Raw genomic sequence first — 18941 nt, 5'->3', positions numbered from 1 at the left:
CTACATATACCACACATGTCGCTACATTTCTATCAATGTGTTTGTCTGCATTAACAAATGTTTGACACACATGTATCTTACATGAGTAATAAGACAGATAAGAACAAGCGTTTTTACCAACAAATTAATATTACTTCTAAATTTATAAAACTTAATTCTGATTGTTAACTTACATATAATATTTTATTTCTAAAAATTAACAAGTATTAAATTTGTACAATTGATGAGTTTGTTCTTATTCACAAAATGTTCAGTCTAAGGGCATTGCCACAAGTAATTTTTATGTTCCATTCATAACACACTAAATAAACAAAATACACTACACCACCAAATATGACCAGTGCTGAGTAGACACAAGCAGTGGGAGCCGGACAAAACATACAATGGACAAAACGTCCCATTGGCAAAACCTCCCATGCCATTTTTGACTAGGTGGACAAAACCTCCAATGTCATTTTGACTGGTTGGCCAAAACTTCCACATTATATTGACAAGGTGAACATACATCCCAGTTCATTTGACATGGTGGACATGGAAGGTTTTGTCAAAGGTATGTTTGGTCCTAAGGCATGGCCAACTATTTTTTGCACCAAAATTTCGAAAATGAACCGTTATGAACAAGTTTTCATCAACCACTACCTCAACACTAAGTCTTGTAAACATACATGCATGCTTTCCATGTGACGGTTTATCAATTAAACGTAGTTATCATTAAGACCATTAATTGGGTTAGAGTTTTGAATCATGGACATTTAAGAATAGTTTCTGTTTTTTTAGGGGAGTTTATTAACATGTCCGCAGTCCGCATTCCTGTTACATGTAACTATCCTCATTTCAAAACAGGAAGCAATATTCCATATGTGCGCAAAATGAATCAAGAAACGTGTATGTTTAATTCATGAATTGTTCATAAAATACTTTTTGCCACTGTCTTTGTTTTTCAAGCCAAACCCTGTCCCCTTTTGGTCAGCGTCCACAATCACTGCGCTTTTGTGTGTAGACGCTGAACAGAGGCACATATGGATACAAAACACATGGAAATGACCCACAGATATCTAACTTGTTCACTTAAAACAGATGGGGATAGCGTGAGCACACAGCGACGCATGAAATACCTTCGGTTATGTTCATTCATGTACAATGTCTTACTATCATTAATAACTCTAAAAATGCAACACTGACAAAATCTGATTTTAGAGTCGCAGGGAACACAAGCTCGTTTTTTCGAAAATCATGTTCAGGGTAACCTAGCCGTAGTTTGCTAGTTTGCTTCAGATGAGCATGCCACAATGAAAATTCCAATGAACATAATATCGCTTCAAAATCTTAAATATTGTAATAATAAATTTCATTTTGTATATTTTTGGACTTGCCATTCATTCAATTACTTGACAAAACATTTTCAGTAAACTAGACTATTAACACTGTATGTCCTAAATCATGATACCTACAACTGGACAACATACATGGAACCTGCCAGCAGGATTCACCGATTGTTCATCTACAAATGCATGTGATACTTAACCCTGTTAACCATGAACGAAGCCAAAAATGGCGGACATCGTTCATCTGAGTTACATAGCTTATTGTAAACTAGCTAGTATGGTATTTAGAAGTCAGACGAAATATTTTCGAAATAATTTCTTCTGATTAATACCTTGTGACCTAGTTGTTGAACTTACATTGGTTCTACAGAATTAAGGACAGTAATTTTGATGACTTAGTTTAATGAAAATTCTAGATTTTGACAGAGTACAAATGTTATCTCTAGGGTGAACCAAGTTTTTTGCAAATAATTGACATTGTTGCCAACATTTTGACCCAATAACGCATTATAATCATGATAAACTTTACCTGTATGTCATAGGGTCAAAAGTCAGGAAAAATTTAAAAAAAATGTGCTCAGGTTTGTAAAAATGTTTCTTTTGTAACATTTGAACTACTGACCTTTATCAGACAGTAGCTTATACAATGTAGCTAGTTTTAGTCTGTTTAAATGTAAGCGACATTTAATAAATCTCATTTAATTATCTCATCTTATCTTATATGAACTACCTAATTCATGAAGACGAAAATGTGACCCTGAAAGAAATAATAAGATATATTTTCCTCAACTTTTGACCTAGTGACCTACATTTTGTCATTACCCATAATCAGTCAATTCAGTTGACACATTGTCTGATTTTGCCTAGTGAGATACTTTTTGACTGGGCATGGTCTATAATCGAACTTGACCTATATTACATTGAGTCCCAAGTTGTGCCCGTATTTCCTGAATACTGTGTTGAAAATAATGCATCTTAACCGTAAACGACTTGCATGTTTTTGTTTTGTTTGACCTAGTGATCTACTTTCAGATTCTACCTAGATTATACTATATATATATGTTATCAATATATCTTGATATTTGATTAATATGATTTTACGTGTTTGTATCTGCATTGATTCATAAATATACATTAAATTTGTAATTATGTGTATGGAATGAAGCAATGAAAAAAAGAACTACGAACTATAAAACATATAAAATTATAAAAATGCCTTAAATATGTTTCTGTATCCTAATTTCACTCAGGTCATAATATCATTAGACACTTGGTGGAATACAATGTATGACGCATATACTTTCTTTGGCAATAGTAGGACCACCAACAGGAACCATAATATACATTCAAGACATTTCAAAGGGATGTAATATGTCCAGCATGACACAAATATAGTTCCAATATTATGTTCAATGTTCCTACCATCGGCTGTCGTCGACACTTCTAGCACTTTAGAGACACTAAATGAGAAACAACCACCATGCACCGACCAACGTGCATGCAAGTCCTTTAATTCCAGACTCCGAATTGAATGTACGCAACTCATTTAAACACTATGCCGCCACTAGGCAAACGAGTTATAGTGCGTCCTGTCGTCAGGCATCAACTTAACGACGATGTGTTTGGGCTGTGTGACTTTGCCTTTCTCCCGACGGCGCTTCACCCCGGGGCTCTGTCGGAGGCGGAGGAGCACCTCCTTGTCGCGGCGGAGGTCCTTCATGTCCTCGTAGTAGCGGTAGTTCGGCCGGAACTCCATGTCCTCGTTCCGCGAGCAGCCGTGGATGAATGAGTCGCTGGTGATCGCCTCTCCGTCCTGCTGGATTGGCCGGTCACTCACTAGGAAGGAAGTTAAAATACTTATTTGTATGCAGTCATATAAAAGATAACATAAAATACTATATGCCTGAAATATTAACATTGCCACGTTATTGTGTTTTTTTTCTGAACTCTACTAACATTCAAAACAATTAAAATTAGCAGGGATTTTTAAAAAAAAACAACTGAAAGATGGATCCAAATTGTTCGTGCGCTCGTGCAATATCTACGATCATCCGGTTCACGAAAAAGAGAGATCGCGCCAGAGCCGAAACGAAACTTATAGCTTTTATATAAAAACATGTACTTGCAATCACCATCAACGAGAACTAGACACAATCCGGGCGTCATAAAACGTTTGATGCATTATTTATTAGTTGTATGGTTCATTTTATCGATGGATAAGTCACAACTCTTGCATTAACGTTGCTAACTATAGCAGGTATTCTCCAAAGATTTGATAACAGACGATTTAATTCCATTTCGATATTCAATTTACCGCGGATGGCAGCATTGTACAGCACGATATGCAGCAAAGGTTACACTATAACTTATCAAAGCGCAGAATGCTCGGAAAGACTGTCTGCGGGCATCAGATCAATCTGATAAATATAGCGATCTAAAAATAGTTATATTCTGCTTAACATTAAACAGCGGGATACAAAGTACAGCGCGGAAATAGTCGAACTAGTAAGATTTCATACTAGGGCCACAATGCAACTAATCTATTTTATGGTTTCGAAGTCATTATGCTTACGAAAGCGCAATGTCGGTAAAACGGACATGAAAAGAAGTAGTTTTCTAAAGGCACAGATAATCTAAAATACTACTTACACCAGCGCGACCTCCAACTCGAATGGTTCATATTATCCATGTAAACAATGAATAATATTATGGTTTCTCTATTAAAAAAAACTCTTGACCTTTCTGGATCCCAAATAAAAGTATTCCTTTCTTGCTTTATAGAAAGTTTCCCATGTGATGACATTGACCCCTGACCTTTATAGATCCATTTGACCGGGCAGTAGGCGGATTCCGGCACAGTTGCGACGGTGATAGGCACGGCGGCGTAAAGGACAGCGTCAGGGAACGTTGCTTCAATCTGAAATGTGACAAATGGCTGTAAAATCTGCTCTGCTTTTCATCAACAATTCATTACTTGCATCGCTTTTATCGTATTTGTTTCATGTTATTTACCAATATGTAATTGTAGAAATTAAGTAAGGTTCTTTTTATAAAATAATATTCATCATAAACATTTGAAGCGAGAACTCACAGCGATGCAGTATTTGATGTCTAGCACCTTGCACATGTAGAGTTTGGATGGACAGGTGGCGGGGAGACGTAGGGGAAAGTCCCTCCACGTGCGGGTCTGGCCGGGCCTCAGGCTCTCCGTCACATGGGCCTCACTCAGCAGCAGCGTCCGAGTGTGCACCCCGCCATACAGCAGCATCTGCACCGGAAATAAGCTCAAACAAATGATTCCGATCGCACCATGTGTCAATTTGGCATGGAAAAGTAAACAATCTAAAATTGGTAGTGCAAAGGCATGCAATAATGAGTTTGCGCCCTGTGTTCCCTTCAGATTTGGAGTGGTTGGATCTAAATAAATCGAAAACATAACACTTTGGATATATACTATGATTACGTACACTAAACTCTTTATTCTTAAAAGTACATGCTGAACGTAATAAGCATAATTATTTAATAACAATTAGATTACCTTAACTTTGGTGGGGGGTTTACGAATGAGTTAGACTTTCGGAGAATATCTGGGAATATACATGCCAGCCATGTACATCTTTTTGGTCAAATAAGCGTGCAATATTAAAAATTTATATACTTCCTACTAAAGTGCCACAATACGGTTATGAAAGTAATAATATAAGTTTTAGTATGTAACCAGGATTCCCTAGAATATGTGCAAGCAATAGTAATGAGAGTTATAGCCGTGGTAAGGGAAATATCCATTACCGAGATTCGTAATTTATCACGTTTCAGACAGCGGGGTTATGACAAGGTGCAATAGCTCTCCTGGATTGAATAATAGCCCCTTTGAAATCAATTCTTTGGAATAGTCTGATAAAAAAAATATATTTTATATGTGTTTACTTCTGGGACAAGTTGTGAATAACGCTTGCTTGAAAATCCCCATACGCTGTTATGAATTGCTGTCTATTTAACACACAAACGTTTCTATAAATAAATTCTATAAAAAATGATTCCTCTTAAAACGAAATCACAGCGTCAATTGCGTTCACAGACGCATCACAGCGTCAATTGCTTTCACAGACGCGTGCACGTTCACAGACGCATCACAGAATCAAACTCGTTCACAGACGCATAACAGACGCAGAACAGAGTCAAGCGCGTTCACAAACATATCACAGCGTCAGGCGGGTTCACAAGACGCATCACAGCGGCAAGCGCGTTCACAGACGCAGCACAGCGTCAAGCGCGCATAGACGCATATGTTAGTCTAGACGTTTAACTGTTTAAAATAAGTTGAGACTCGCATATGTTTAGTTAGGTCGAGGCTTGTAACTGAGACATCTATCTATGAATGTCAAGAGGTTTGCCTGTTTAAATGAGTCTGGTCGAGATTGGTATTTGTTTACGTCTTGCGGAGACATGTACCTGTGTATGTTTAGTCTCGACATGAACCGGGTTTAGGTCAGTATGGAGGTGCACCTGTTCAATTAGGCTCTGGTGTATACCTGTTTGAGCTGGAGCTGGACGAGGCCTGACTTGCGAAACGATGAGTTCTGGACGTGTATGTCGGCACGGAGCGTCTCTCCGGGCACGAAGGCACGCTTGTACAGGTGGAGGGAGCACGAGACGCGCCCCGGTCGGCAGCACACTGAGCTGATGGTCCTCTCAGCGTGGTCCTCCAGGGGATGCTCCAGCTACAACACAAAACACCATAAAACTGTGTCGCTTTCTGTTGCTTTCCAAGGAATAATCAAACGCATCTGGCGTAATTAAAGTGACTAGGCACCAGATGGTTCCAAATTCGGCAAATGCAGTTTTTCCTCAAAACGAGCTTTAAATTGTCGAAACGAGCTAGTATGAGTCCGTTAAAAATTACTTTACATGATTAAAAGAATGCTTGACCCGTTTTAATTTAGCGCATAATGGATTCCCAGATTATAGGGTGTGTATTTAGAATGTGAAATTTACGTGATAAATACAGATACATATACTGACGCTATTTTTAAATCAGATGTGATTTACGTGGTGGACAGACCCAGTAAAATATCGAATTGGAGAAATACCCAAAAACCTCCAAAGATGCATGCGTCGTAAGCGATGCATCAGTTATTAAGATTCAGTGTAATGTGCACAACGATATCAATTTTATGTTAGCTTTTCATAATTTCTTTTTTCCTTGCAGATGTATCACCTAGTGTCTAGTCCCTTTAACATTGCCTTCCTCAGTGAAAAAGATGGATTGAAGGACCAATACATAAAAGCCCAAGATTTTATTTGTTTATGTAATTATTTTGAAATTCAATATTAAGTAAACATTAAACATTCAGCGTTGCAACAAATATAGGTGTAATAAAAACACAATTAATTTATTTCGGAAATGTCTGTATAGAAAATAAATATGTTTTTGTGTCAAAATATTCCAGACTTCCCGATCAACAATGTCTTGTGGTTTTGTGATGATTGGATATGTGCATGTTTATAACCAGATGAATTTAAATCACTATTTCGTATTATTTACTTCAATATCTTTCTAATTTAAAAATATCTCAGCAAGAAAACCACAATACATTGATGATTGGGTTGTCTGGAGCATTTGGACACAAAACAGTTTTATATTGTTGACAGACTTTTCCGAAATAAAAGACAAATGCTTTTGGTCCAAAATCTGATAAATTCTTTATTCGTATACTTAGTTAAACTCCATATATAACCCCAAAAATGTTTGCAAAGTGTTCCACCTCTGAAAAAGATTGTTCCTCAAAAGTAAATAAAACATTTTGAAACATTTAAATTGTTTGCCTTCCCCACCCACTTTTGCACTGTGTAAGGCCCTATCACTGGTACTAGCAATATATAGATAAACTTATTTCGGCAAAAGTTGCATAACATGAACAACCAAAACATGTACAGTAAGTATAGACATACCACATACATGGATATACTGATGACCTATGACATACACACCAGCACCAGGAATAACACAAAGGGTCCCGGAGATTATATGTGGTCCTTTAATACTGTTGGTGAGATGACATTACGGGCAGTTTAAGCTTATAACTGTTCTATTTACACCTCAACATCCATTCCTTAAATGAACTGCCTTTCGGCAATTGCAAATATTTTCCGATGAACGCAACATCTTCAGATATGTTCGGATCGCGAATCATTGCATAACAATATACATGTAAATAGAAAATTGTGTATCTTGTTATTGTTTGTATTGTGTCAGCAAGCTCCGAAAAAAAACTTAAATCAACATGTTAGATTTGGACTCCACTCACTTAAACCAGCCTAACTGCGTTCATACCGCGATAATGACATCAATCTAGCAATTCATTCCTTTAATGGTGAACAACCTAAATTATATTTCTAAAATGTGAATTGGTCTATATACCTTTCATGAAAAGAAGCTAAATTGATAACGTGCTTTGTGAAGGAGTTGTTTTCCATTTTTGTTATTTTCCAATCCACTGGCACGCAAATGCAACAACTGCATGAGCTGCCGTGCATCCTGGGGACAGAAGGACGCATGTGTGGGCATGGTACAAACTCACCCTCTTGATTGTGTTGTCCTGACATGTTCACCTCAGACGGTCAACAGCCCGAGGTTACCATAGTCTCTGTTCCATCCTTATTAAGTTTTAATTCACATACTTTCAAGACAAAACATTTCATCGACCGTTACATTAATTAACGAAGCTCCATGTTGTCCACATATGGATACAACTGTAGCTACATGTATCTTTGACCGGGGGAAGGTTTGACGGACCATATCGTGCATGCATTTATTGCCAAGACAATTGCTAGGGGTAAACTGATGATTGACAAATTTACGCATTTTCCCCATTACTGCTTATTTCTGTTCTTTGTTATACGTTCCTGTGGGTATTTTGGTATTCCACACATGTTTTATAGTTACAGTAGCTTTAAGAGGATTCTGCAGTCAGGCTGATACTTTACGGTCGTCGTGCTTCTGTCTGAGCTTAACGTCAGCGGTCTTCAATTGCATTTTTAACGACGGCAAATTATTTTGCGTTATCTTCAAAAGAACAATATTTATGCCTTTTGAGAGAATACAATACTATAGATTTATATTATATTCTCTTAAAAAAAGCGTGCAGATAAAATCTCGTTGAAATCTCGTAGAAATAAAATGAGATTTTTATTGATCGTTGGTTTATTAAATCGGAATGCGGTAGTTTGTCTCAATTGCAAAGTGTATGATTTCTAGACCGTTTGATTAAAAGATGCCCTAGTATTGACAATTCTCTACAAATGACATCCTGCTTCCATCTAAGTAAATTGTTCATTCCTTCAAAGGCGTCGTGTAATTTGGACAATGTATTTCTCTTACGTGACTCAATCGATTTTCAGATATTGGACCGTGACGTCATACCTTTTGTATCTACTTAATATCTGGCTGTAACTTGTAAACATTAAAATGAGTAATAACCCATGCATACAGCATTTCGTCGTCTTCAAATATTCCAAATAAATTGAATAAGATAAAACAAAACTTGTCCTGTTTCCCGTTTTTTCTATCACGATCCCCAAATTTAATAGCATTCATCCCAAAATGATCAAAGCTGAGTTGTCAATGGGCTGTATGTGTCATATGTGAAACTATCGGTCAGGGCTGGTGAACATTTAATTTTATATAATAACAATAATTATGTAATAGTTAGATGACACGAAGTTAAATCTTGAATGATTAAGTATGGGTATAGTGAGCGTAGCGTATCATGATCAAACTGACTTAGAGAACATCGCCATTGGCAGACATAGTGTCAACGCAAAGTCTGTCGCAGGGAGTCGGGGTGTATCTGATAAGTGCAGTAGGCGGACCGTTTTAAATAACACCCGTGAAAGTTGAAATTCTTAATGATTAACCATTGTACTTAATAATTGCAATTTCATTTGCTAAATATGTAGGTTCGAGATACTATTATTGTCTTCACCATCCATGAACAATACCGCAACCAATGAATTGTGCCTGACCAAATGGTAATATATGTACTAGAATTTGGCCGGGTTGAGAGAGGTATAGTGGTAACATAGGTTAGTTGTCCGCCCCTCACCAAAGAGGTCGTGGGTTAAGCCCAAAGAGGGGCATTTCATCTCTTGGCCTCTCACTAAGGGACACCAGTTTATACTCAGGATACAAACTCAAGCGTGATTCACATGAGATTTATAGCTGTTTTTCACAATTGAGTTAAAATGAATAAGCATAAACAAACTAAGACTCAAAATAGATTTACGATGTATTGTCCTAAGACTGTATACTTACAGGAACGGCCATTTTATCCGGATGCTCCTTCCGGGGGTCGAAGTCACGGAGGACAGTGATCAACTTCCGGGTGGTGATGTGTTCCCCGTCATACCGCACGATGATACCCTGCACGGAGTATCTCACGTGCGCGTCCGGCCCTGTGTCAAAAAAAAATCAGACATCTTAAATAACATATTAGGTCCAGTTTGTCAGAATCATTTCTTGTGATTCTATATATGTGATTTTCTATGTCTTGTAACCCACATGTTATATTGGTATCAAGGGTACTGTGTGCAGAAAACGGTTCGAATCTTTTACCAAAACACACAATGTTTTTGGCCCTCAAATACTGCAAACTATGTTCAAAATTTCACGTCCGATTCCGGGTAAATATTATTATAAAAACTCTATGTATAATGTGATTATGGACGTTTATTTTACATATCAGTAATCGGCACGTCAATACCTTTCAAACGATACCCAAACTATATTGGGTTACCAGGCAATAAGGTTAATGGGGGTATCAGAACACTAGCTTGTGTGGACCTCATGCCACAAGGTTACAAGAATAGTCACTGTTTAGCGTACGCTTAAAAGAACAACATTAGTTGGTGGGGCACGTGTACTCGTGGATGACCCTCTGGCCCGTGCACTAAGCGTTTGCAGTGACTATCAGATGCCTGCGCTGGCCTGTTTAAAGCGTTTATAAATGTGATGTGATGTGTGATGAGGTCGGCAGTTTTACTACATCAAGAATCATATAATATAGTACCGACCAATAATTCAGGTGGCAGTTTCTTTCATTCATATTTATTCTACATAAACGTCATAGATGGTAACAAGGTTATATTTGTTCTAATTTTCTCAATTGCGTTTTAACTTCAGTAGTGACTTAATTCTAACTCATAGATAGAGTACTAATGAAAGCAGGATGCTAAGATAATTTCACTTTACGATCTTAAATAAAACGGACGCAAGGCAAGTCTGACATGTTTCCTCAGACGCATGCAAATCGGTTAAGTCTTACCTCACGGCGTGAGTACACATTAAAAGAATATGTTACGAAGTAGTAGTAAAAATAATTTATAGAAATGTCAACAGACTCACGGGATACGTTCAACTGTACGTAATACAATTAGAAAGCCATATTCTATAATTGAAGACCAACACTAAGTTTCAATGAAACGCATGCAAACACTCTACTATAAACGGTGAAGGCCTCGGAATCTCAATTCATATGTGTGCTCATGCAAATTTGAAGCAAACTGATTATATTTTGCTGTCTGAAAATGTGACTTGACTTGTTGACCAACTTCTCTGAATGCCGTCAACGTTTCAAGTCAGAAAGATACTCAAATAAAAGTTCAGGCCCATGTTCCTTCTATGGAAATACAATTTATTTCTGTCTTGTTCAATGTATACCGTCAACATCACATATGTTTAATACAGTAAATTACGCTAATGTGTATTTCCATAATAACAAACAAATACAAACGAGTATTTATACAAAAACATTTCATGCGGTGTTTACTTTTTTAACATCAAATTTTATATTATTAGTTATACATCTATATTTAAATCAGATGATTAATAAGCTAAAATACGTTCGAACACAAAGAATGGTAAATCTTTCTTTAAGACAATCCTTAACAAACAGGACTGGTATAGTTTAATAAGTTCATTTCTTTTATTTGATTGTAACAATTGGAGCTACCTAAACTCATGTGGTCTTACGTAACAGAATGTCTTGATATATTTCTTTCTGATATTGTTAAAAGAAAAGTTTTTGTCTTTGGTTTCTGGCTAGTTATCTACCAGTTCGAACACAAATCAGATGTACAGATGGACATTATCCACAAAAGTAGTTTTAAACCTTTTAGCAAGATATCTAAATAAGAAGCATTTATTCTGCATCTGAATACTTCTTGAACGTATTGAGAACAATTATCGAAGGCATGACGAAAACCAAAATCATCATATATTTTTGACATTATACACCCAGTTACGCTAACTTTTATTACAGTCATACGCAGTTTGCTTGTACATTGTTTTGATGCTAGTATTGCAAGAGCTTACAACCTTGAACCAATATTGTACAAGTATATAATGTGTTTCTGCCTTATTCTCAATATACACGATAATCTTTTACACAACTTTAAATGAATTCGTTCTTGGATTTGGTTTTCCACTTACGGGTATTCCACAGTGCAAAAGTCGTTTGAAGGACCAAAACATAAAATGTTTAAATATTAAAAAAAATATTTGTCTAGTTTTGAGGTTCAAAATAAAGCAAGCATAATACATACACTCGTATCAACATGTGTCTGTGTAATTAGGAGATGTGCAAATTTTACGAAAGAATATTTTATCATATTTTTCAATAAAAAAGCATTTGCATTTTTTTCGGAAATGTCTATATACAAAATGAATATCCTTTGTGTCGAATTAGACATCACTACATAATCAACAATGTCTTGTGGCTTTGTGGTGACTGCAGCTATTTTCAGAAAGATATTTGCATTTTTGTAATTCAATCCACTATTTTTTCATGTTTTTAGTGAATATCTTCCTTATTTGGGAATATATCATCAAGAAACCACAACGCATTATGATTGGGAAGTCTAGGGCATTTCGACACAAAACATGTTTATATTGTTGACAGACCTTTCCAAAGAAATGCAAATGCTTTCTGATAAAAAATCTGAAAAAAAAAATATTTCGTAAAATCTGATCAACTCCTTATTACCAAAAACATGTCACAAAAGATGTACGTTTTACTCCTGCAAACAGTTGTTTTCTTCAAAACTTTATAAAACACAAACCCCACCCACTTCTGCACTATGGAAGACCCTCAACCTTTGCTGCGTACTTTAAGATAAAGCCGATGAGTGCAACACATAACTGACACATAATTTGGAGTTCAAAATCCTTGCATTTTCAAAACAAAGCATTTCGTTGCCCTAAGTGCTTTACCTATCAAGTGTTTTTGGTTTCGGCTAAAAACTACCAGTATAGGGTCATACCAAATCGTTTCTATGTTAAACGTCCGTGGACGGATAGGTTTTGGGCTTCCCGATTGAAAAAAAAAAAAATTAATGTCCTTTTACAATATTTTAGACTACAGAACACATATATAAATAACATGCTTCGTGTACTGCTATTCCTGGCATTTGATATATAAAAAAATGGCGCATTCTGTGTGACTCTCGTTATCAACATACTTAAAGCTGCACTCTCAAAGATTGAACGTTTTGACAACTTTATTATTTTTGTCTTGGAACGAGCCAATTTTTGCGAAAATCCATGGAAGCCAGTTTTTTTAAGACTGCTGACGAAAATCAGATCGCACATTTACATATTTAAGTTCAGAAATTGATGTTTTATGCATTATTCTTAAACCGTTACGGTTTTAGCCATAAAACATTAATTTTCGAACAGAAATATGAAAATCTACGATCTGATTTTTTGTCAGCAATCTTATAACATTGGTTTGCAGATATTTACGCAAAAGTTTGCTCCTTCCAAGACAAAAAATAAAAAAAGTTGATAAAATGGTCAATCTGTGACAGTGCAGTTTTAAATACAAGTTTGATTTGAACTTATTTTGCAGTGAAAATCTATATAACAATCGAGAATGGTCCTGAATGGACTAAGGAGGCTCTGGTGTCTATATTCTACACAGGATGTCACTCATTTAGTATTCGAGCAAGCTTGATTGGTTTGCGTACCAACGGTTTACGCAAAACATGAACACGATTGGCAGAATAAAATACAAAAAGTGCATTAAGCGCCCTTCATAAGAGAAGATGGTGCCCCCCTCTCACCTTCGAATGAGCAGGGTATGGCCCCAGGGACTCGGTACTGGAAGGGAAACGCGTGACGCCCTCGCTGCAATGTCTCCCGAGTTTCCCAGCGGTTCGAACTACTAACTGAAATACAAATTGAAAATGTGTGATACTTTTAAGTTAAAAAGAAAACGTATAAACAATAGCGTGCGTAAATATAGTCCAGGCCACATCTTGCGTGATTTAATGCACAAATGTATCGCTTATGATTAATAAATAACCTTATGAACCGACGCCCTATATCACGCCTTGGGATTTTATACCGTGCTTAAAACAGGCAGGAACCGAACTGTCCTTGCTTCTCGTGCTACCACATACTGGGAATGGCGATGGCGTTCTATAGGAGGTCAGTGATGATCATCACAGAATCAGCCCACTTTACACCTACCTATATGAACCAACACGCAACAGAACATTATAATGACCTCCTGCACACTATTTCCGGAACAAAGGCCCAACAAGCCACAAGCTGAACCTATCTACCTGTTCCCATCTACACGTACCTCTCCCCCAGAGACAGAACCTGTCGTCGAAGTATATCTCTTCCTTCTCGTGCTCGATGTCTGTCCGGTGAGGCCCGTTCTGCACACACTCGTTCCACTTGGCCCTCGCCGCACCTCGAAACCGAACCTCTATACCTGGCAGGTAAACAAATGAATCCATGTCGATTACAAAATGCATACATTAAAATCAAAATTATGCGTTTTTATGTAGGCGTACCAAGTATATATTTCACTTTTTGCTCCTGCCCATCACTGGTATATGCTCCTGCCCATCACTGGTATATGCTCCTGCCCATCACTGGTATATGCTCCTGCCCATCACTGGTATATGCTCCTGCCCATCACTGGTATATGCTCCTGCCCATCACTGGTATATGCTCGCTCTACTCCTTTAGTTGTTGTTGAATTAATATGACTCTCAACACCCTGGTTTTTATTGACATTTCTCTCAGTAGGGCTGGAGTTGTTGCCCTTGACTTTATGAAAAATGAACATACAGGGTCTACAGGTGTGTAACACGTATACATTATTAATATAGCCATTAATTTGACCTAGTCTCCTGAAACCGTATGGTAACATTGGTCAGAATGCTAGTTCGAGAAGTCGGCTTAACATGTTATGCGTTATGACCTTTATTTGATTGGACTGTAACATACATCGTGTATCGTGTCACATGCTCGTGGTAATTCAGAGTACCGCTTCATGTTTTGATTTAAACATATTTTATTGCCTTTTTCTTTCAACATGATCGGTATTTACAACAATGATATAGAGCTCACAATAAGCAAATGGGTTGGACACAACAAGTTCTAACAACATTAGTAACGTCTCCCCATATGCTTCATGAACTGAACTCCTGAATATCATCAGTTCGTATACACATTGAACAAAACGTCCAATTATGTTCAACAATAACCCAGCGTAATAAAGACCGCCATTTTATTCTGTAATATCACCTTAAGCAACAACTGATGATAATATAATTGATACATTCTATAAATGACGAGCGAGCGAAAATACGGAGACAACTTTGGAAAGAGAATGTAGATTGTGACCGAAAGTTTGTGCATAACACACCAGAGGTACCAGTAAATTGAAACAATATCATTTATAGCATAAAATTCACACATTTTTATTATTTTTAAAATTGTGTATACATGAAATCAAACTGATAAACGTTGTTAAAAATAACATATCATTTTGATTTATTAGCCATATTTCATTTTTATATTGAATCGACGTGAACAGTGGAGGTTCCAATGATTTGTCCATATCGGACAGGGTCGGACAACTCGGAGCATGTGGTCATCCATAAGCCAATTATAGTTAAGGCTCGAAATGTGCAACGGGTAATCGGGGATCTCCTGGAATCCGATTCTAGTAGGCTCTATAAATGGAAGTCGGCGTACCTAGCTTCGACATCTGGACTTCCACCGATACAGTGTTGAACGGTGATATTTGTCGTATTTTGACAAGAGTTAATGCCCTTGATTTAGTGTAAATGGATTGTGGATTCGATTGCTGGTGTATCTTATAAGTGTCATTGAAGACAACTACGATACTTTCTTCCGTTGCGATTCATACATACCCTGGGAAAATTGAATTACACAATCTAGTTTGTATAAATATGCACTAGGCAGGAGAGAAAACTCTTCTTCCAATGAACTCGCAAGTTATAAAAGAGATACTGTTAAATAATTCTGCGTTGTCAGTTGTCTCCGCAAGCGAGTGGTCTAAGTGGCTGTTATTAAATTCGTAGAGATAAAGCGGACCGAGTTCAATAAGAACTTTCGCCAGAATTATTTTTTTCTACGGTAACACATCAGTTTGAGTGTCTGTGCATTTTTCCGCATGTGTCACTTGCGAAAGAATTGAAACTCAGTTATTAATTATTCATTTTTACGAGATTTCCCATGCCAAATTGCCCACGGTACACAAAACATAGCGCAGTTGTGTATCGGGGGTATCCGACGATGCAAAAGTGTTTGCTATTTAGTGACTTAGAGCGTCTGTGGGCGCTTGTTCACAGGATAGAATCGAGTCGAGTCGGAACGCGTAACTTGGGTAAAACGCACCAACACCGAAAACCGGAAGTTGAGTTGTTTACATTTTCGAATTAAAACAAAAACGCACCGTCCTTATCTTTATTAACCGCCATTCAGTTCTCGTGTAGTTCTCGGTCCTCCCGGTTAGAAGATACATTGGAATTTTGACCCGAGAACAATGTTCTTGGACATTGTTTGAGTCGTCAGGACAATTGTATCTCGGGTCGGAATTTGAAGAACAAGAAGAACAAAGAACCCAAAAACGCTCTTTAAGTACGTCGTGCGTTGTTCAGCAAGTCATGTTCTGTGAGTTTCATGCCATTTCATACTGTTCTTATTATAGATTGTGACATATTTTGCAAAGTTCGACCAGAGTCATTGTCCTTGTCTCAATTAAAAATTATGTTACTTTGTTTGATTATAACATGTGTTTACCTTTTCACTGTCTCAATTAAAAAAGATGTCACTTTGTTCAATTATAACATGTGTTTACCTTTCGTGAAAACGGAGCTTCTGTAAACGTTTTACCTGGCAAAAATGTCAAAATTTAGACAACCCATGATGAATGGACACTTTTCTATACACAATGAATTTAAAATAATATTGGGACTTACCTGCAATGATAATGGGCAGTGAAATCTGGACTATAAGTGCACCCTTGATTCTCTGACCGGAGTAGAAAACAAGGTCGTCGCTCTCCAGGTTCAGTTCGATGGCCGTCACCGCCATCTTGTGGCCCCGCGGCCCCTAATTTAGGCACCTCACATACACTCAAAACCAGCGGCCTCTAGTCTAGCCACCTCACATAAACTCGCTGTGGGGTGCCTTCATATAACCTGTGCAATTTTCCAAGGGAGTGGGACGTATCTTTGTAAGTAGTTACGTACAATACCAGAACAATTACATGTACATAAAGGCTGCTACAGTAAGTGCTTCCTTAATCATGCCATAACTCATATGGCTACTGGCACAATATGAGGTCACTGTATTTGTCTGCAGTATACCTCTAGCGACAAATGGTGATTTTAGAGTTCAGAAAGCAAGATGTATAATTACAGAGCAACATGAAGAACTACTTTGCGATCATCCACTATAATAAACACGCTTTAAACACAATAGTAGTACGAGTTCAGTTGTAATCAATATACATGCACGGTGTGTTTAATCCAACTGGAAACGCCTATTTCATTGTAATAGCAGGATGATTTATTGCAATAAAATGTTATATATTCCAAACAATTATTCAGCATTTTGTCTTTGTTGCATGTTTCCTTGCTTTACGATATGTGCGTATCCATTTCAAAGCACTTCACTCTGTAGGCACTGTCACCATAAATCGAAAGCATACGCCCAGCTTTCTATGTCGACATGATTTTGTTTTAAATTATGCGTTCCCACGACAACCATCAGGAAGAGCACACCAATACATTCCAACGTTTCACAGACGCCTCAATCCACAATGTATGAAAAGGATAATAAGTTGTGTGTACATTGAACAATATCGACCATTTAAGTACACGAGCAAGATATCATAAAAGGAAGAATATCCATGACTGATTTTACACCAAATACAACATTTTCCTAGCTCACCGTCACAGAGAGACTTGTATTGATCAGCAGGCCCTCGTATTGGAATTACATGAATTCAACACATGTTTTCCGCGAGTAGTAGTAGCTTGCTTCCAACGATTGACGCGACATTTCCTGCGATATTTAAGTTGTAAATGACACGTTTTGCAGTATACACTTACAGGGATTATTCATTTTATTAATATTTCTTGGTATATTAATTCTTTTTACAGCTTGCCTTTGTTCAGCAGCGATAACAATCCCTTGGATGATGTTGGAAGGTTTTTAATTAAGCGTCTTAAAACTAAGAACTAACTAATATTCATTTTAGAGCCATATTCTCGATTATATATACTAGTATATGGTACGAATATTAAATTGTTTCATCTAGCAATAATTAAGGAGATACGATGGTCTGCGTCAGATGCTTTTGTTGCTCGTGTAATTATCTGATGCCATTCATCAACAAAGACGACGCTATGTCAATTAGAAAAGATGGATGCGCTAATCTGGTGACAATACGCACTGCCACCCACCGTAAGCGGACGTCAAAACCCAGGCATCAGATGCTTTGAATAGATTTCTGATGGCAGTGGCTATGGGAAAACGCCTTTGACAGTTATAAAAAGCGTGTCATATTGATTTAGTTTCTCTATCACATTTTCTTTCTGCACGAGAAAAGCATCAGATGCGCTAGCTTTAAAGGTTTTAGTTAGATAGCAATTATTGAGGGTTTAATGTGATTGTCTCTACCAGAAGTCTAGAGCATCGAATATGTGTCCTTCTAACTGGGACTAACATTGAATATGTGTCCTTCTAACTGGGACAAACATCGAATATGTGTCCTTCTAACTGGGAAAAACATCGATTATGTGTCCTTCTAACTTGGACAAATACCAAATATGCGTCCTTCTTACTGGGACAAACATCGAATATGTGTCCTTCTGACTGGGACAAACATCGAATATGTGTCCTTCTTACTGGCACAAACATCGAATATGTGTCCTTCTGACTGGGACAACCACCGAATATGTGTCCTTCTTACTGGGACAAACATCGAATATGTGTCATTCTGACTGGGACAAACATCGACTATGTGTCCTTCTTACTGGCACAAACATCGAATATGTGTCCTTCTGACTGGGACAAACATCGAATATGTGTCCTTCTTACTGGCACAAACATCGAATATGTGTCCTTCTGACTGGGACAACCACCGAATATGTGTCCTTCTTACTGGGACAAACATCGAATATGTGTCATTCTGACTTGGACAGGCATCGAAAATGTATCTTTCTAACTGGGACAAACATCGAATATGTGGCCTTCTGACTTGGACAAACACCGATTATGTGTCC

General features: G+C 37.4%; 1 protein-coding gene across 1 annotated transcript in view; it reads right to left on the bottom strand.

Annotated features, from left to right (window-relative positions):
- The window catches only part of LOC128228201 (long-chain fatty acid transport protein 6-like), a 32165-nt gene continuing 13224 nt past the window's right edge, over window positions 1-18941 (bottom strand). Inside the window, exons 13-19 of the mRNA XM_052939364.1 lie at window positions 13970-14104; window positions 13446-13550; window positions 9640-9779; window positions 5858-6046; window positions 4417-4593; window positions 4140-4242; window positions 1-3161 (exon numbers count right to left, since the gene is read on the bottom strand). Coding sequence (XP_052795324.1) covers window positions 2890-3161; window positions 4140-4242; window positions 4417-4593; window positions 5858-6046; window positions 9640-9779; window positions 13446-13550; window positions 13970-14104 — 1121 coding nt within the window. The 3' untranslated portion in view covers window positions 1-2889. The remainder of the gene's footprint in view (window positions 3162-4139; window positions 4243-4416; window positions 4594-5857; window positions 6047-9639; window positions 9780-13445; window positions 13551-13969; window positions 14105-18941) is intronic.

The sequence above is a fragment of the Mya arenaria genome, chromosome 3 (assembly GCF_026914265.1).
Source record: "Mya arenaria isolate MELC-2E11 chromosome 3, ASM2691426v1".
In the NCBI taxonomy this organism is placed as follows: Eukaryota; Metazoa; Mollusca; class Bivalvia; order Myida; family Myidae; genus Mya; species Mya arenaria.
This window is presented reverse-complemented; position numbering and strand designations above follow the sequence as displayed.